Consider the following 21,413-nt stretch of genomic DNA (forward strand, 5'->3'; position numbering starts at 1 on the left):
ATTTTTTAGTGAAATAAGTGTTAGTGAAAGATGCTGTGTTGATAGGCTGTCAGAAATAATCTGATAATTTACAGAACAGTTATAATATAAGCAGCCCTAGCGTAAGCTTCTTCACACTATCCCATTCCACTGCCTTAAACTTGTCCTTAAGGTACAGGGATGAGGAGTTTAGCCTGCGTACTTCCATTCATTCCTTGACCTCTTTTCTGAGACTGTCCATTGTTGTGGCAATGGCTTTGTGATAGAAACTTGTTCAAAGAGATCAGCAGCTAATTTTACATAGGCCATCGAATAGTGATGAAGGTAGTAACTTTCACTCACTACTGACTTGGGCTGGATTTGGACCAGCAACTAAGTGAAAGGCTTCCTCCAATCCCCTGACATATCCAGACCTCTTCTTACTTGTTTATAAAACGTCAAGCCTACTTAAGATAGATCGGTGTTGATAAATGCAAGGTAATTCACACTGAAAGGAGTATCTGAACTACTCATACACCTTACTGGATTCTAAATTCACTGGAACAACTTGGGAAACAGACCTGGGCGTCATTGTGGACAGCTCAATAATGCTCAATATGCAGCTGCAGCCAAAGATGCAAACAAAATGTTCAGAGGCATAAAGAATAGGATGGAAAATATGAATGAAATTTTATCATGTCACTGTATCCTCTCTCTTCGAATACTATATTTTGTTCTGCTCACCCTATCTCAATAAAAGCAGAGGGGGTTCAGAGATGGGTAACAAAAATAATTAGAAAAATATGGAGGGAAAATCCAGATAAAGAGAGAATGAAAAGATTGTGATAGTTTCGTTTACAGAAGGGACTAATATGAGGGGGCACAACAAGTATATATAAAATAATCAATGGTAGAGAGGAAGCAAATTGGGTTCTCCTATTTACACTTTCTTATAAAACAAGAACAAGGTGACATTCAATGATAAATGGAATATTTTTACTTGGACAATTAGCTTGTTGTTCTCACTGCCACACGATATTATTGAGACCAAGAGTTTAGTGGGATTCAAAAAAAGACCACACATTTAAATGGCTACAGAGTTACAAGGGATTTGGAAGGGGAAAAAATCTTGGCAAAAATGCTTGGCAAAAAAAAGCTTGGCAAAAATGAGAATTTCAAGACTGCCTACATTCTATTGTTCTTTGTACATTTCCTTTTTTATTGAAAGGAATTGTTTTTGTTTTACAAAACAGAAGGCACAGTCCCTGTGCAGATAGAGGGCACAGACCCTTACATATATTGCACTCTAATGGGTCTACTTGTATGAATAAATGCTGCAGGATTTGCTTCATAGGGCCACTCCTGTGAGATACTCAATTCCACCAGCTCCCATCAACTGCAGGTACTGACTGCATTTTATGATGAGATCCTACATGACCTTTCATTTATATTTCAACATACTGATATCGGAATAGATAGTGTGAATTAATTTAGAAAACAACAATGAAATACATTCCTATGAAGCTAGCATCCGTTAACAGGGCCTGCCCTAGTGGCATTAGTAAGGGTAAAGTGCCAAGAAAGTTCAGCAGCAGATGTTTTTGCTGATTTTGTAATGGAAGAAATAGTTAGATCTCAAAATAAAAATAAAATATTACTTTTGCAAGAACAAATGATATTTTCCTAATGCAATAGCACGGACTCTGCTTATGATTAGCTCAGATATGATAAACTCTACTTACAGAGAGCTGCAATGAATGTTCTAAATTGTTTCAGTGCATTGTGATGAGTAAGTTACAACTCCAGCTAGTGAGGCTGTGATTATAAGGAAATGACTCCACTTACAGTGAAATGACTGCACTGTAGCTGGCTTTCGCTAGAATAACATTCATACCTTTGCCTTCATTGTTGGTTGCCCAATATTCACCTTCTAGATGATTTTTAGGCAACAGTTGATTTATTTGAAGAACCACATTAAACATGTGCCTCTTTTACACCTAAAACAGTTTATGCTTTAACCTTTCAGTCAAACTGAAAATGGCAATTTATTGCAATAGTTAAACATTTTAAAAGAATTCCATACATATTACATCCCTGGACACTTTCTAAAGACATTAAATGTAGCTAGATCCATTTGATAGCCTATATGATTTTGTGATGATCAGGTTCCAGCTCATGCCAAGGTCTCCATCTCTCAACTGAACAATATATATGACAAATTGACAAATATATGGCTGGAATCAGTCTAGCTCTTATCTGTGTTAGTATTGTTAAAATATATATTAGAATTATAAAAATGAGTTTAGTGCTTAGATTTTCCTGAAGGCTTGTGAGTTGCTGTATGCATTAATCTCACTTATAACAACACATGTATCCCACATTGTAAGGTAATATTTGAGCAGTTGTATTGTGAGCCTCTGATTGTGTGTAAATCACCGGACACAAGAGAGACATTATTTAAAGTGAAGGGAGGATCTTCAATAGAAGAACATAAGAATGACCATACTGGGTCAGACCAAAGGTCCATCTAGCCCAGTATCCTGTCTTCCGACAGTGGCCAATGCCAGGTGCCCCGGAGGGAATGAACAGAACAGGTAATGTTAGATGAGGTGGGATCTGAGTTACTACAAAGAATTCTTTCCTGGGTATCTGGCTGGTGAATCTTGCCCATATGGTCAGGGTTCAGCTGATCACCATATTTGGGGTCGGGAAGGAATTTTCCTCCAGGGCAGATTGGAAAAGGCCCTGGAAGTTTTTCGCCTTCCTCTGTAGCATGGGGCACGGGTCACTTGATGGAGGATTCTCTGCTCCTTGAAGTCTTTAAACCATGATTTGAGGACTTCAATAGCTCAGACATAGGTGAGAGGTTTATCGCAGGAATGGGTGGGAGAGATTCTGTGGCCTGCATTGTGCAGGAGGTCAGACTAGATGATCATAATGGTCCCTTCTGACCTTAATATCTATGAATCTAGGTAATCATCAAGTGATCCAGGTGTTATGCCTGTCCCAAAAGAAAAGGTCCACTGATACCAGACAGACTGTTGTGGAATGTTGCAACTGGAATTTCCCTATGTACTGTCAACAAGAGGACAAAAGACTTTTGTTATTTTGCATTCTTCCCAATGAAGATGAGTCATGCAAGTGTACTTCTCCTATCAGCTGAGCTTGCAGCTCAGAGCACATGATAGGAGGGGAAATAAAACAATAAAGAACTAATTATCTCTCTTGGGCTGGACTCTGGGAGGCAAAGTGTTTCTAGGTATAAGCAAGAGATCCCCAGCAGCTGAGCCTGGGTTAGCCCTAAAGGACACATATAGCTTGCTATAGAAGCATATATTATCTTTCAAAACTTAAGACTGTGATTCATGTATGTATCTATGTTTACCTGCTTTAACCTTGTAAATAACTCTCTGGTTTCCTTTAAATAGTTTATGATAGGATTGGCTACAAGCATTGTCCTTGGTGTGAGGTTTAAAGTACAACTGACTGGGGGTAACTGCCTGGTCCTTTGGGACTTGAAGTAACCTGAAGACTGCTGTGATTCTTGGTGTAAGGGATCATCTATCACAAAGACACACTCACCTGGGTGGTGAGATAGATCAGAGTACCCAAGAGACTGTCTGTGACTCCATGTTAAGGCTCTTATAGTGCCTGAGGAGTTTACACTTGATATTTGGTTGGTGAAATCTAAGTATAGCACTCACAACTCATTTGGCGTTTGTGCCCTGGTTCCTAACAGTCTGCCCTGAGGTTGGTACTCATGGTCTTGAGTCACTACAGGCAGCAGTACAGATCTCAACTAAAAATTCACTGCGTTTTCTTTACAGTCCCTACAGTGAGTTTCTGAAGCATTTATATACTATTTTTAGTATGCAATTTTATCATTTTCTTTTTTATAAGGAAAAGTTTATCAAGGGCATGGAAACTCAGTGGAGAAAATCCTGGTCAGTTCTGTCTGTTCTTCAGCCTTCTAAGTGTTAACGCTATAAAAGTCTGTCACTTGGCAATAAAATATTTCTGTTACTTGTCACCACCAGAAAGAACACAAAGCTTGCCATTATCTTGACTTTTCAGTTTGACAGAGATATGTGAATATCTCTGACCCATTAAAGACACATGGCACTGTATACACCTGTGCACAGTGTGTCTCCACAGGTCATGCCATTATTCTCATTTTTCTTCTCACAGTAGTAGCCTTTTAAACTGTAGCTTTCACTCTTCCATTTGGAAAGGAAATTGAGCTCCTTCTGGATCCCTTGATTGATTTTGTTCTTTTAAGAGGATTAGAGCTGATAGACAAGAACGTGAAATTATTTTGTTATTTTTAAGATAAAAGCCTCAAACTTTTTCTTCACAAAATGCTGTGGGTTTTCAAAACCATCTCACGTAATTGCCCGAAGTAAGTAGATACACCTACTGCTTCAACTGAAGGAAAATATAAAAATCCCTAATGCCATGTCTATACGTACAGAGCTGCAGCTGTACCGATGCAGCGTGTCTGGCGAAGATGTTCTCCTGTCAGCATAATAAAACCACCTCTCTGCGTCTCCATCTGTGTACCACAGCAGCTCCTCTGGCAGCTGTACTGCTCCCGGCCTGCCCCCCCCCCAGCTGTGTCTTAGTCACAGCAGGAGGAGGACAGAGCCCCCCCGCCCCTCCAGGTAACATGGGATGGATTTGGGGAGGGGACAGGGAGAGTGTGGGAGCCCCGGGCTTGGGGGTGAGGAGTCACGTGAGAAGGTCATGTGCCCCTCCCTTAGCTGGTGGCTCCCGCACCTACTGGTAAGACATGGATTTTACTTGCACCTCTGGTCCTGCCCAAACAGAAGTTGGCAAATAGGTCTGTCCTAAACAAAGGACGGTGTGCTTGCCTTAATTTGCATTTAAGCAGTGAACAGAATCATCAAGCAAGAAGGGAAAGCAAAGAAAGTTCAAACAGGTTAAAAAATTCAGCAGGGAATATCCTTCCACATGGACTCTTGGTTCCCTGGATCTTAGCTGGAAATGCTTTTCAAGAGGGAGGACTGAAACTAAAAAGGAGAGACAAACACTCCCAGGCACCCCTCTCTCTCCCTTTCCCTGCCCATTACATTCACTGCACCTGAGGAAACAAAGGCAGCAGCTGTTGGATGCTCTGTGGAAGGTGTCCTGACCTAAAGAGTTTGGTCAGTGTAAGTCTGTTGAAAGCATGTGGTGAGAAAGCTTTTTGCTTTGAATTTAATGTAGTTTGTTGAAGTTAGGCACTAGTAACCATTTTACCTTTATTTTTCTTGTAACCATTTTTTTACTTTTATGGCTCATTACTTGTACTCACTTAAAATCTCTCTCTTTGCCGTTAATAAACTTCATTTATTGCTTTATCTAATCCAGTGTGTTCACGCTGAAGTGTCTGAGTAACTCCATTTGGTATAACAAGTTGTGTGCATGTTATTCCCTTAAAGGAATAATGGCCTCAGTATATTTGTACAGTCTAGGAGAGGGCTGGGCAGTACAAGACATATGTTTCTGGGGTGTGTTGGTAATATTGGTGATCATCCTGCAGTATAACCAAAGCTGGTAAGAGCCAGAGCATGGCTGATAGGCTGCAACACACAGAGAGACATAGCTGGGAGTGACTTACATGCTGGTGGCTGCCTGTGAGTAGCCCAGGCTGGAGGCTACAGCAGCAGAGCATTCTAAAGGGCAGCCCAGGATACAGGGCAAGGGTGACCCAGCTACTCATTAGTCTGGATTGTACCCTGGTTTGTCACAGACAGTGACAGAGTCTTGTCAACCTCTTTGGGCCTGTAAATATAATCTAAATACAACTGTGCTAAGGTGCGTCAGAGAGTTTTTTTAAGAGCAAATGAACTCTACACCACTCTTGCAGTGCTCCAGGATGGGCCTACGCATAGTACTACTACGTATAAATCATGCTTGCATAGCTGGGGAGCTGAGGGACTGAAAACCCTTCCAAGAACTAAGGTCTCTACCACTAGAGCCAAAGGAGAAGTACTGATGTATGTATTTTCAATAAGTACCATTATCTTCTCTGTAGGCCCACACAACATCACATACTTGTAAAGAGCCCAATCCTGCAAATACTTATTAGATAGCCCATGCATAACTCTCTCTTCCCCACCCACTGTAGGGGACCCTTTAAAGGGGCAATGCCCCTTTTCTTCCAGCTAGCTGGACAAAGACCTGCTGTATGGAAGGATGCAGTGAGCACATTTTATTCTTGAGTTGATGGAATGCTATGATTTTTTCCAGGACGGTAACTAAGACAGTCTAAGTTATTGGTGCCTTTTAAAGGACTATTCAGACATTCTCCAGTTAACCACAAAGCTACAGAAAGTACACTTCTGGGTCTGATGCAACGTCCCCCTTACAGTATTTCTCCAATATGAACTGAAAGGATCTTCCCGCACCTTCCCCATATTATCTGACAGGAACTGGCATTTATGACAGTTCATACACTGACTTCTGAGGTGATAGAAACTACATTCTGAAGTTAATGCAGAACATTGACCATTTTTTAATTAGAACACAAGTTGGACACTAAAGAGAGTTCCAGAGGGGGAAGTAATTCTAACTATAGTTATAATGATTCCAGAAAAATTCAATTTTATTTTTTTTCCTATTAGTAATGAGACTGCTTCCAGTTTATGTGCTGCAAAAACTGGTGCCAGCTTTTAACTGTGTAGAACATTAAAGAATCAGACACATAAAACAATCTGTTCATTAAAAGAAAGTAGAAGAATTTTGAAAAATTAATATAGTTGTTTTACTATTTGGAGACTTAAATAATTTCTGCTTTGAGAATTTTCAGCTTCAGAAATCATCTTTTTGTTTAAATTAGATGTTATCATCCCAGACAATGTGAGCTTGATTTACGAAAGCAATACTTTCTATGGGTGTTTTACAATTTCATTACGTATCACTGGTAATGCAGTCATGATACATAATAAATGTTCAGTTCAAGCAACAGACTGGTCAGAGACTAGGAAAAGAATTGCACGTAGCAATAATTTTATCAGTTTGAAAACAACCCAGGTAACTTCAAAATACAAGGTGCCCAGCAAAGATAGCACATTTTTAATATAGTTTTTAAGCACGTGCTCCCAGCTGGAATTTACAACAATACAAGGTTCAATTCTGCCATTCAAAAAAGCAAACTAATCTCTCTGAGCATCTTGTAGCAGGCTGTGCTCCAAAATAGTTCTCCTCAGGGATACTGTCATCCTCTCAAAAGTGTATTAGGCTGGATAGTTGTAGCACTTGAAAGTGTTGATATACATTCATATTCTTTCATTGTGAATGTAGACTTAATTCCTTTAGAGAAAAATATTTGTTCTACAGAAAGCAGTGTGAAATTCTAGTGTTCTATTTTTCCACTACTCTATTTTTTGGCTCAATGCTATTCAATATCTATATCAATGATTTGGAAGGAAATGCAAAAAAATTGCTTGATCAAGTTCACAGACGATACAAAAATTAGTGGACTGGTAAATGATGACAGGTCAATTAGAGACTGATATGGATCTCTGCACAAGCTGAACTCATTTGAATAACATGTATTTCAGTATAGCCAATTGCAAGTTCATACATCTAGGAACAAAGAATGTAGATCACATTTAGAAGGTGGAGGACTGCATCCAGTGAAGCAGTGACTCTGGACTTAGGGGTCATAATGGATATTATTTACGTCTATGCACTGGTGAGACCATTAATGGAATAAAGTGTCCAATTCTGGAATTCACACTTTGAAAAGGATGTTGAAAAATTGGAAAGGGTTCAGAAAAGAGAGGCAAGAATTATTTGAAATAAGGAAAAGCTGCCTTAAAAAGCAAATGAGTTTCCTAAGTCTATCTAGCTTATCAAACATCAGGGTAAAAGGGATCTTGATCATGGTGTATAAGACACACATTGGGAAATTTCTGACAGTCGAGGGCTCCTCAGTCTAGCAGAAAAAGGCATTACCAAGATCTAATGGGCTGGAAGATGAAGCTGAACAAACTCAGACAAGAAATAGGGCAAAAAAATGTAAGGGGAACGCTGATGGTAATTAGCCATTAAAATAACTCAAAGATATGATGGACTCTCCATTGCTTGACGTTTTAAAATCAAGATTGGGTATCTTTTTGAGAAATAAACTGTAGCTCAACCACGAGATAAGGGACTGATGCAGGAATTACTTGGTGAAATTCTTTAGTATGTTGTCAAGGTTCCTCCCCCACTCTGAACTCTAGGGTACAGATGTGGGGACTTGCATGAAAACCTCCTAAGCTTACTTTTACCAGCTTAGGTTAAAACTTCCCCAAGGTACAAATTAATTTTATCCTTTGTCCTTGGAATAACCACTGCCACCACCAAACTCTAACTGGGTTTACTGGGAAACGTAGTTTGGACACGTCTTTCCCCCCAAAATCCTCCCAACCCTTGCACCCCACTTCCTGGGAAAGGTTTGGTAAAAATCCTCACCAATTTGCATAGGTGACCACAGACCCAAACCCTTGGATCTGAGAACAATGAAAAAGCATTCAGTTTTCTTACAAGAAGACTTTTAATAGAAATAGAAGTAGATAGAAGTAAAGGAATCACCCCTGTAAAATCAGGATGGTAGATATCTTACAGGGTAATTAGATTCAAAACATAGAGAATCCCTCTAGGCAAAACCTTAAGTTACAAAAAAGACACACAGACAGAAATAGTCATTCTATTCAGCACAGTTCTTTTCCCAGCCATTTAAAGAAATCATAATCTAACGCATAGCTGGCTAGATTACTTACTAAAAGTTCTAAGACTCCATTCCTGTTCTATCCCCGGCAAAAGCAGCGAACCGACAGACACAGATCCTTTGTTTCTCTCCCTCCTCCCAGCTTTTGAAAGTATCTTGTCTCCTCATTGGTCATTTTGGTCAGGTGCCAGCGAGGTTACCTTTAGCTTCTTAACCCTTTACAGGTGAGAGGATTTTTCTTCTGGCCAGGAGGGATTTTAAAGGGGTTTACCCTTCCCTTTATATTTATGACATATGTACTATGCAGCATGTCAGCAGACTAGAGGATCAGAATGATCCTTTCTGGTCTAAAAATCTATGAATATATGTAATTTTGCTTCTAGCTAAGTTCCGGGAAGTAAGGCATGTTTTTCTGCAGAGATTTGAGCTTCCTGTAACACTTTCATAGAGAGGTTTTATAAACATACATATTTTAAATTTGTAAAAGTACTAATAAAGGATACTTGATGGGGCAATCCCCTGAATCTGCGAGTGTAACAGCTGGCAAACCAGGCAGGAGAGCCCGAACTGTAATGATGATGGAACCTAGCACAGCATTTGCTGTGAACTATACCAGAAATGATGATCAGACGTACATCTGGAGCTGTTACAATGTAATGACCACCAAAATGTGATTTAGCATGAAGAAAGCTTTCTCCAGTAACAAACGTAATCAGAACAGGATTGCATATACAGTGCAGAAATTTAAAATGTGGTGATCTCATCTGGGGAGAGCATCAGATTTTGGAGGCTGTCCTAAAAGCTGCAAAATATTGCAGATTCAAAATCCTGCAATTCAAGGTTGAGGCAATAGCTCTTTGGGGACATTTAAATAAGGGTTTAAAAGGTGGTAAAAAGGCTCATATTTAGGGTGACCATATTTCCCCGTCCCGCCCCCTCCCCGACTGTCACTGGTCACTTGAACCCTGCCAGCCCTCCACTTGAGGCTGTCGCTGGAACCCTGCCTGCCCCTCCTTCAACCCAGCCTCCCCACTACATGGGGCTGACATCTCCACTTTCCCCCCTGCACATTCCTCCACACCACACCACACTTTTTTTTTCTTCTCCAAAAGTGGGTATTTGTCCCATTTGCTCTTGCCAACTTGATTGGTTGGCAAGAGCAAATGGGACAAATGCCCTCTTTTGCCAAAAAAGTCGTGATGGCTGGAACAGGGCTTAAAAAAGGGACTGTCCCGGCCAAAACGGGATGCAGGGTCACCCTATACAGATTCATATATACGTGGGAGAGATGAAAGGGGAGGGCAGGAGCACATTTCAGAGACTTTCCTGACAGAGAGAGAGAGAACGAACGAAAATTGTTTTTGAGAAGTCCATTGGAGCTAGCTTTCATCAAACTGAGTTATGGTGTGACTAGTGGATCCTGAGATACAGAAATGAGGCTGCTACATCACTAAAGGGACATCACTGCAGTTTGGAGACAAGAGATGATAACCTTATATAAGATGGAAGGTTTCACAGAAGACTAGGGACTGGGGACTTACATATGCAAGGACATGTTCCACTGTGGAGTCACCAACAGGGAGGTGTTGTAGAAGAAATTGGTCTACTGAATATCTTTTTGCTGATATTACTTAGTCTGAACAGGGAGCACCTCTGAACTTGGTATCAGCTTATGTTTCAGTGTGCTTCTGCCATCAAGGCAAAACACCAGTATGTCTAGTGATGACATTTACTATGAGCCTCTACCATTCTAGCAAATTTTACAGAAACACTCATTTGAATACTCAAGCTGGAAATAAAATGTAGCAAAGTGTCAAATTTCTCTTTCCCACTGCTTGTAATATTATCAGCTTAGTACAATGAAAATGTAAGAGATACACAGATCTGTAGCTCATCTTTCTGCAGTACATTTGTTGTGTGCAGCTTAAGCTAGCTTCTGTGTCTACATTTCACATCAGAAGCATGGCATATATTCCACAAGATCTACTCAGTGAACTTGATTTCCCTGAGCGAGAACATGCTGCTAACAATAACAACAGAAGGATAAAGGTAAGCTGCACCAAGTTATGACTGTACGGAAAGCTTCCAATGCTAATTGGCACTCTAAAACAACATTATATGAAGAATGAGATACTGTGGGATGATTCAAACAACCTGATTAGCTAATATATAGGGGAACCGTTATTTAGATTAGCAATAAATAAAATTTTATTGTGATAGTTCCTTGAGGCCCCAGCCATGGATCAGGGTTCACTGCTGTACAGACTGAAAATTCATACTTTATTATTTTTTAAAACATGGGTTATGGTATTTCTTCAACTGATATAGTAAATTGCAATAACAACTTCAATGCATTAATGACTAGCTGGGTTTAGTGAGCCTTGATGGCACTCCAAACCATCAACTTCTCCCAGCAGGTTATAATATTCCTTTGGAAAGGCCTTGTGACTCAATCATTATTGTTTAACCCCATCACTCCTAGTATTCACAGCACTGTGCATCCTGCAGCAGAATGTGGTGATATGCCATTAAGAACCAACGTTTTCGAGACAAAAAACCTGTGACTTCAAATAGGATATATGAGGCACTTGGGATGGCATTAGGAGTGCATTTTTCCCTGCTTACCTGGTAGCACTGAAGCAGTTAACTATAAATTATGGAAACAAATTGATGGTCTATTACCCATCAAGCTTAAAGAAGATATAACTCCAGCCATTCAGAAACCTGGTCAGTCTTCAATCACCCTGACATCTGCTGGGAGAGCAATATAGCAGTGCACAGAGAATCCAGAAAGTTTTTGGAGAGTGTTGAGGACAATTTCCTGGTACAAGTGCTGGAGGAACCAACTAGGGGCCATGCTCCTATTGACCTGCTGCTTACAAACAGGGAAGAATTGGTAGGGGAAGTAGAAGTGGGTGGCAACCTAGGCAGCAGTGACCATGAAATGGTTCAGGATCCTCACAAAAGGAAAAAAGGAGAGTAGCAAAATATGGACCCTGGACTTCAGAAAAGCAGACTTTGATTCCCTTAGGGAACTGATGGGCAGGATCCCCTGGGAGGCTAATATGAGGGGGAAAGGAGTCCAGAAGAGCTGGCTGTATTTTAAAGAAGCCTTACTGAGGGTGCAGGAACAAACCATCCCGATGTGCAGAAAGAATAGCAAATATGTCAGGCAACCAGCTTGGCTTAACAGTGAAATCTTCTGTGAGCTTAAACTCAAAAAGGAAGCTTACAAGAAGTGGAAATTTGAACAGATGACTAGGGAGGAGTATAAAAATATTGCTAGAGCATGCAGGGGAAGGCCAAGTCACAATTGGAGTTGCAGCTAGCAAGGGATGTGAAGGGTAACAAGAAGGGTTTCTACAGGTATGTTAGCAACAAGGAGGTGGTCAGGAAAAGTGTCGGGACCCTTACTGAATGGGGGAGACAAACTAGTGACACATGATGTGAAAAAAGCTGAAGTACTCAATGCTTTTTTTGCCTCGGTCTTCACAGACAAGGTCAGCTCCCAGACTGCTGCACTGGGACACACAGTATAGGGAGGAGGTGAGCATCCGTAAGTGGTGAAAGAACAGGTTAAGGACTATTTAGAAAAGCTGGACGTGCACACGTCCATGGGTCCAGATCTAATGCACCCAAGGGTTCTGAGAGAGTTGGCTGATGTGATTGCAGAGCCATTGGCCATTATCTCTGAAAACTCATGGCGATTGGGGGAGGTCCTGGACAATTGGAAAAAAGCAAATATAGTACCCATATTTTTAAAAGGGAAGAAAGAGAATCTGGGGAACTACAGACCAGTCAGCCTCACTTCAGTCCCCAGCAAAATCATGGAGCATGTCCTCAAGGAATCCATTTTGAAGCACTTGGAGGAGAGGAAGGTGATCAGGAACAGTCAACATGGATTCACCAAGGGCAAGTCATGCCTGACCAACCTGATTGCCTTCTATGATGAGATAACTGGCTCTGTGGATACGGGGAAAGTGGTGGATGTGATATATCTTGACTTTAGCAAAGCTTTTGATACGGTCTCCCACAGGATTCTTGCCAGCAAATTAAAGAAGCATGGATTGGATGAATGAACTATAAGGTGGATAGAAAGCTGGCTAGATTGTCGGGCTCAGTGGGAACTGATCAACGACTATGTCTAGTTGGCAGCCAGTATCAAGGGGAGTGCCCCAGGGGTTGGTCCTGGAACTGGTTTTGTTCAACATCTTTATTAATGGACTGCACCCTCAGCAAATTTGCAAATGACACTAAGCTGGGGCGAGAGGTAGATACACTGGAGGGCAGGGATAGGGTCCAGAGGGACCTAGACAAATTGGAGGATTGGGCCAAAAGAAATCTGATGAGGTTCAACAAAGACAAGTGCGGAGTCCTGCACTTAGGAAGGAAGTATCCTATGCACCACTACAGGCTGGGGACCGACTGGCTAAGCAGCAGTTCTGCAGAAAAGGACCTGGGGATTACAGTGGATGAGAAAGCTGGATATGAGTCAGCAGTGTGCCCTCGCTGCCAATGCCGACAGCATATTGGGCTGTATTAGTAGGAGCATTGCCAGCAGATGGAGGGAAGTGATTATTCCCCTCTATTCAGCACTGGTGAGGCCACACCTGGAGTATTGCGTCCAGTTTTGGTCCCCCCACTACAAAAAGGATGAGGACAAATTGGAGAGAGTCTAGCGGAGGACAACAAAAATTATTAGGGGGCTGGGGCACATGACTTATGAGGAGAGGCTGAGGGAAATGGGGTTATTTAGTCTGCAGAAGAGAAGAGTGAGGGGAGATTTGATAGCAGCCTTCATCTATGTGAAGGGGGGTTCCAAAGAGGATGGAGATCAGCTGTTCTCAGTGGTGGCAGATGACAGAACAAGAAGAAGTGGTCTCAAGTTGAATTGTGGGAGGTCTAGGTTGGATATTAGAATAATAGAATATCAGGGTTGGAAGGGACCTCAGGAGGTCATCTAGTCCAACCCCCTGCTCAAAGCAGGACCAATCCCTAACTAAATCATCCCAGCCAGGGCTTTGTCAAGCCTGACCTTAAAAACCTCTAAGGAAGGAGATTCCACCACCTCCCTAGGTAACTCATTCCGGTGTTTCACCACCCTCCCAGTGAAAAAGTTTTTCCTAATTTCCAACCTAAACCTCCCCCACTGCAACTTGAGACCATTACTCCTTGTTCTGTCATCTGTTACCACTGAACAGTCTAAATAGTCTATTAGGAAACACTATTTCACTAGCAGGGTGGTGAAGCATTGGAATGGGTTACCTAGGGAGGTGGTGGAATCTCCATTCTTAGAGGTTTTTAAGGCCCAGCTTCACAACGCCCTGGCTAGGATGATTTAATTGGTATTGGTCCTGCTTTGAGCAGGGGATTGGACTAGATGACCTCCCGAGGTCTCTTTCAACCCTAATATTCTATGATCCTAAGTTCAGTCACCTTTCAAAAACTTACATTTTTATATGAACAAAGGTCTTGAGCACAAAACAGGCCTGCCCCGTGAGACAAGTTCTCTGAATGCAACCAGTCTAAAATGGCACACCGAGCAATTTTCACTATATTGTACCAACACTTTAGAGAACTATTACATTTATATCAAAATTAAGTAACTGCAAGAGAGTTCTAATATTTATGCGCTCTTTCTTTACATTTCTACACATTTCTTTTTCATATCAACATAATCTTTAACCCTACCCTCATCATTTATGCAGCAGAGGAATAAAATTGTCCCATCATGTTATTTCAGACATATTGCTACAAATTCCTGTTGAAACCTACGTTATACCCACTTTGTTGCCAAGTGATCTGCAGATTTCAGTGACAAAGCGTTACAGTAATAGTGACTGGCCACCTATGTTTACCATTATCAAAACTCTCCCAAATTGTTTAACTACTTCCCTCAAGCCCTTGCAATGTTGTTTTTATTTCTAAATGACTCATCTATTTATTTGGCAACTATATTGAAGGGTGGTAGATAAACAAAATGTACAATTACTTTATATTATCATGAATATAGGAAAAAGCTATGGTGAGAAAAACGGTACCAAGAACATTGTGTGTGTAATACTAGCTGTATTTAAAATAAAACTTTTCTTTCTCATATACACAAACATATAGACTGTACACATATATTCTGTGTGTGTGTGTGTGTATATATATATATAAAAATATAAATGTTAGTTTTTTCGTTTAATATTTTCATATTTCTTACCTTAGCTTTGAATTCCATTTCCTTGTGCTCATGAAGTAGCTCTTCGTTTTCTGTTAAAGATGAGCCTAGATTTTGCTTATGTAGATAATCACTGATATCTTTCCTGTACCAAGATGTTACCTAGATAAAAAACAAAAATGAGATTTCCAAGAGTTGAGAAGAGTTTTAAAGGTTGAGAAATAATTGTCCAACCTTTTAGGTGTATTAAGTGAACCAATTTAGTCTTTCAAACAAGCCCCAATTTTAGATACATAGCACTGTGTTTTCATGTTTTAATTCAGAAGTTCATATACCTATATGAAATAGATCATGGGTCAAAGTGCACATATATGGGAATATATGTAACAAAACAAGACTTGTTTTCCATAAAGTATGTCAAATGATTTATCAATCCGTACAGTGGGTGAGACTGAAGGAAAAGAAAAATCAGGTAGTAGTAACATGTGGAAAAAGACATACATAGTCTAAAATGGTAAAGAAATCATACATTTTTCCTAGGAAAAATGCTTTCATGTATAGCAGGTGACTATAAATTTGAGCATATTTACAATGACGCATAAAAAGCAATGACTAGATGACCTGATAGATCTTTTCTAACTATAACTTCAATAATTCAATGAAGCTACTGTACTGCATTATAGAGTAATCTTTTGTATTCCAAAAAATAATTACAGCTTGCTGGATTGACTGTAACAAGAATATTCAGCAAACAAATGCAGTAGTTAATGTATCTCATAAATTGCCCAGAATGACTTGCATCTACTTCTTCTGGATTCACAGTAGGTACTTTATACATTCCTTGTAAACAACACATGGGAAAGATCCCTGAGTGAAGCTTTGCATTTTAAAATAGTACTGGGAATCAGTTAGTACCTACGAGACTTGCTCCAATCTTTTCCAAGTCTTGCAAAGCCACCACCATATTCTATCTATCACATTTAAAACTCCTTTGTACAATAGGAAGAATGTAGACTTGAGAGCATGTCTCTAAGAATTTCCTGAGATCTGCTTCGGCAGAGGCCTTTTTAAAATTTTATTTTATTCTGTATTTTTCTAAAAACCAAAAGAACTTTTATAACAAAAAATGCTTTCAACACATCTGAAATAATACAGTGGGCAAATTACCTAAGGAATTCAATGGAGCTAGGAAAGTAAACAGATTATTAATGTAATTAAATTTTAATTTGATGGCAGAGTCTCAAAACCGTTTTCTAAAGTGCCTCTAAGTTATTTATTTATTTATTGACATACAGGGGTCCTCGTTTTTTTGAACACTATGCTGGTGATACAAGTTACAAACAAAAGCACATGGGAGTTTTGTATGTGCACTGCTTCAAAAAAATACAATTCATAAAATAATTCTCTTTTAATTATTTGAACAAAAACCAAGGCAGTGTAAAGTGAGAATGACTGTCACAAAAGCCATTCACATTTGGGAACGCACATGATATTTTCAATTTCAAGGGAGGATGAGCTTTCACAAGCTCTCATTCTCAGTGCAAGGTTTGTGGTAGAGGTGGACCCAAGTCACAAAGTTCAGATTGACACTTTGATCAGCATTAGAGGCATTTGGACCAGGCCCATCTCTGGAATACAGCATGACACTGGTTAGTTTGTCCTCCCAAAAATGGGGTTAGAGTTGTACAAGTCACCCTTTGATGAAGACAGACCTATAAGGAGGAAAGTTGATTATGTAGAACGAAGAGATGAGTGGAAGCCCAATGGAGTCTTGGAGTAACGTTGACATATCTGATCGAATCAAATCAAATTTAAAACGTAGGGATCAGACCAAAATTTTGAACCATGAAGCCTTTCCTTTCCTTATCCCCCCAAACAAACACTTCCCAATGCAAAATTATGAAAACATTTATACTGGAATAAGACGTACAAAACATGTACTTCGCATCTATGGAAATGAAATTGAAAGTGTATGCTACAGGGGAAAGAAGAATTTCCCTGTCAATTGAGGCAATTTTCTTTTCTATGGAAAATACTGGCTGTTTGCCAAAACAAACTCATGCTTCTATAGACTTGAGCAGAGGAGTAATAAAACCTTTACCTCTGTTACAGTAAGAAGCTCACCCCTTAGCCACTTGGCAATGTCTATTTTAATTATGAAGAGTATAAGCAGTTGGGGTTTAAGTACTGCAGATGTCAATGAGTGATATTAGCAGTGTAAGATCAACTCTTATGCAAGAGCTATCTTTGGTGTTTTTTAAGACAGAAGCCCACAGAATTCTACTTTTTCAGAAATTTCTTTTTGGTAAGCTTTTATTTTTTGTGCACAAGCTACAGGGCATGTTGATTGCCTGATAAACAAAACCACTAATTTTTTTTAAACCCTGAGTGCATGACTGCCTTACAGCATGCTATTGACCACAATATTTGCTGTAAATTACCCATGAAAGTAAGAATTAAAGGCATTCCTGTCGGTACCTGGAAACTGTTATAAGTTAAAATATGGTCATTGCAGAGTTATCTTAAGCACTTCCATGAGCGTTATCCCTAACCTTCACCCATCCACCCACAAAAACATCTCATCCAAGTTTAGTGGTGCTTTAAACCCAGGATAGCTGGCTTGGCTGGGGCCATAGGCTAAAATCCAAATGGGGCTTTCACTTGGGATGGAAATCTGCCCACTTTGCAATGAGGACACAGACCAAACCACTCAAGTGTAGACAGTCCTCCAAGTACCTCCCCACAATTCCCTCCTTGTGCCCAGGACAGACAAATGCTCCCACGAGTCACTGGGAAAGCATCACAGAGTGGCTCAGTTTGCTACAGGGTAAAGAACCATGGGACATGCCCCCAGAAGTCTTAGTGACACAGATGAGCACAGCACTAGTAAGGATATAATATCAGGTAAGGCTTTGCCATGTGGCTGCTCACACCTGGGCTAGGCTAATCCAGCTGTTCAGACTTAGGTACCAATCACCTGAGTTAACCCTGTAGTGAAGATAAAGATTGGAGACAAATAGAAAATATGTGAACAGGGAGGAGATTAGCTAGTTTTCTGTAACTGTCTGAAGAAAAACATGAAAGAGTGCTTTTGTTGAACAATATGAGCTTTATACGCTGGGACACCAACAAAAATATACTGTTAGAATAATACCACTGTAGTTATACCAGTATAACTGTAGCGATGTAATTATAGCGGTACAGTTCTGCCAGACAATTTCCCCATGTAGATAAGCCCTAAAATAGTGCCAGCTAGAACAGGCGTTGTCAAACTGTGTCCAAAAAGGGCTTTTAGGAAGATCACACGGTGCCTGGACTTTCCCTGATACAAGTGTAAATGCACTGGGGGTCCATGATGTTTTCAACAATTAGAGAAGGGGTTCATGGCATCAGACAATTTGAAAGCCAGTGAACTAGAACAGTACTGATTTTCACTTCATTGGAGTTTTGCAACAGGACAATTTTGCCAATACTGACCGTAAATAAATAAATGTGATTGATTTTGTTCCATTATTCCACTTCTGCAAAACATCCTCTCTCTCCTATAACATAAAGAGCTGACTTGTTAAAATGAAAAGAAAAACTATTTTCAGGTGGGTCCTACCTGTTTGATTTCAAATAGAATAAGGAATCCAGCAGAGGGACACACAAGACCTAGAGCTCTTAGCTAAGAAGTTCTGAGCTTCACTCCTGGTTCTGATACTGACTCTTCTGTCATCCCCAAGTCTGCCTGTATTTCCCCTTCTCTAACGGGAAGACAACCTGTCTTGCTGTCTCTCACAGGAGTGTTGGCAGGGTTTATTAGTTAATGTTTGAAGATGAAAAGTCCTGTGTATTATTACTACTGATCCCAGTCAGATGATGATATGCAAAAAATAAAAATTGGTCTAGAATACAAGCTTCATTTTCATCAGTGATGGATCCATGAAAGGGGTGTTCTTGCATGAAACGTTTGCGTATGCATGAGTATGATCTCCTACAATTTAGTGCACTTCTTGGGAATCTGTCATTATACTCAAGGAACTGAGGCACAGAGAGTTTAAGTGACTTTCCGAGGTCACACATGTCTGATGAAGCAGGGAATTTACCCCAGGTCTAATTCCTAAGCTATCACCTTTACCTTGGGACCAGCCTTCCCCTCTGAATTTGGACGGGGTATCTAATAATTGTCTGGCTGTTCGGCTTTGCAGCTGCAAACCAACAGTAGCTATTTTTTCCATATAAATGTAAATTGATTTTTGGTACAGGTGCCAAAGGAAGACACTTGCTCTGATCCTGCTCTGATTTGAGTCCATGGGAGCTTTGCCATTCACTTCAGTGGAGGTGGGAGGAAGTCTGTTGTTGCCAAATCACATGTTTAATGCAAATGTATGGTACAGACATGCAGTAGTGACATTTAATCAGAATTTAAATAAGAAAAAACAAAGACGGGACAGGGCAGAAGCATAAAGGGGTTCTGCTCGGATTTTATCAACAAAAGGGATTTTTTTTAAAAAGATGCTTAATTTTAAGACGAAATTATTTGATGTCACCATTCTTCTTTGTTACTCTGCAGCACTTCAGAAAAGTAATATTGTTAAGGAATTTCATTCCACGTTTGTGGGGTTTCTTTTGTTTGGATGGCAGAGACACTAAACCTCAATGCTGCAGTGCACTGTGGCTGCTAGTGGCTTGTCACATAACTGTTGCGAAGGACCATAAAAAGATTGCAGCAATCAAAACCTAAAATCTGATCAACACACTAGTTGCTAAAAGTAATTCAAGTTATATATATTGTAAAGGTCCTGTTGTTTCCTGAACAGTGTGTGGAATCTTCATTTGACTCTGCAGGCAAAAGTTCAATGTGTTTTTCTGACCAACAAAATGTTGCACATTTTAGTGCACAGTTTGATATTCTAAATTCAGAAGTTAACTATCAGCTAATGAGAAGAGCCTTTGACATTCTGAAGTGAACATTTCCAAACTTTTGTGTAAATTTTATAAATATTGACTCAAGTAGCCTACCTAGTCTCATGGTGCTGCTCTTACAAGAATATGATAATTCTCAAGAAGATCTATGCGTGTATGCAGAGCTCTGGGGTTACTCTGAAAAGGTCTCAGAGTTTGGTTTGGATTCAAACCCTTCCTATGCAAAGGACTGAGATCTGGAGTTAGTATTGCATAGATCCATGTTGCAGTCACAGTAAGGGGGACTAAACCACCAGTAGAAGAACAAATGACATCACAGGAGATGAGACAATTATAAATACACCAGTGTGTGTGTGTGTGTGTGTGTGTGTGTGTGTGTGTGTGTGTGTGTGTGTGTGTGTGTGTGTGTGTGTGTGTGTGTGTGTGTGTGTGTGTGAGAGAGAGAGAGAGAGAGAGAGAGAGAGAGAGAGAGAAATCCTGGCCCCAATTAAGTCAATCAGAAAACTCCTATTAACTTCAATCGGGCCAAGATTTCACCCCAGGTAGCTCACAAAGGATCATTTTAAACAAATCTGACTAAACAGATTTTAATAATTTAATTATGTTCAGGTCTATATATTCCTGCACTCAGGGTAAAAAGTAATCAATTTTTCATTTTTATGAAAACCATTTACAGAAGGCGCAGGGAGCACATCTGAAGACATATGAAGGTCCACTCAGGAATTTTATGCACATTTTTAATTGCTTATGAATGAGGTGAAAATGTCTAGGTTTGTCTCCAACCTGCCAATGTTGAAACTCAGTGTTTTTCCTTCACTCTAGTGGGCAGCAGCAGCAGAGAGCATAGGGGAGACAGCTTTCGGAAAATCAGAAAAGAGCCTATCAGGAGCACACAGATTGTTTAGACAGTTCTTCCATAAATCCAAGCAGTTCTGGTGCATTAGTCACCGTTGGAGATTCCCAGTTGTACTTGTGCATGCTGACATTCAGGGTTTGCTCAGCTTGTACTCTGCCTGATACTAAAAATGGAAACCCCTGTGCCTATATTTGAAATCAGCTTCCAAACACAGCTATGGCCCCAAACTGTATCGTGAGGACAGTAATGGTGAAATCGCTCCCCCAGTCTTGCATGCTGAACATCTTTCAGTAAAAAAGAACATACAGCTATTAGCCCAGCCCACTATGTAAAGATCAGCAGGAGAAAACATTCATTCAGGTAAAGATCCCACAACAGAACCTTTAAATGACTGCACTACTCTCCCTATTTTTACATCAATTAAATTGCTAGTAAATGAAATCCAGAACCAAGGGGTGACAGGGCTGTTAGTCCTACCTTCTTAATGACACAAGAACCAAAAACTACCGGTGGTTAATGTTTTTCCTTTAAAAAGAAGGATCATTTCATGATTTTCTGTGTGTCTGCATGGACTTCAGATGAGGGTGTGCTATGCTGTCCCACAAATCTGACGTAGCTCTTATCTCTGCCCTTGACGCAAACTTTTACCCAGGGACCATGAATAGCTTAAGTTTAATTTATTTGTTTGTCTCATATATGCATGATTGGCACAATTGAGAAAAATTACATTCCTAAATCTTCTCGCCGAGAAAATTAATTATGCACAAAATAGCCCAATCTGCCTCTGATTTTCATTAATGAAGGAG

The 21,413-nt window shown here is 40.1% G+C and overlaps 1 protein-coding gene across 1 annotated transcript in view; it reads right to left on the bottom strand.

Annotated features, from left to right (window-relative positions):
- TTN (titin) overlaps window positions 1-21,413 on the bottom strand; it is a 468,698-nt gene that overhangs the window by 400,237 nt on the left and 47,048 nt on the right. The window contains exon 6 of the mRNA XM_078847988.1: window positions 14,886-15,005. Coding sequence (XP_078704114.1) covers window positions 14,886-15,005 — 120 coding nt within the window. The remainder of the gene's footprint in view (window positions 1-14,885; window positions 15,006-21,413) is intronic.

Source organism: Lepidochelys kempii, chromosome 11 (assembly GCF_965140285.1).
Source record: "Lepidochelys kempii isolate rLepKem1 chromosome 11, rLepKem1.hap1, whole genome shotgun sequence".
Lineage (NCBI taxonomy): Eukaryota > Metazoa > Chordata > Testudines > Cheloniidae > Lepidochelys > Lepidochelys kempii.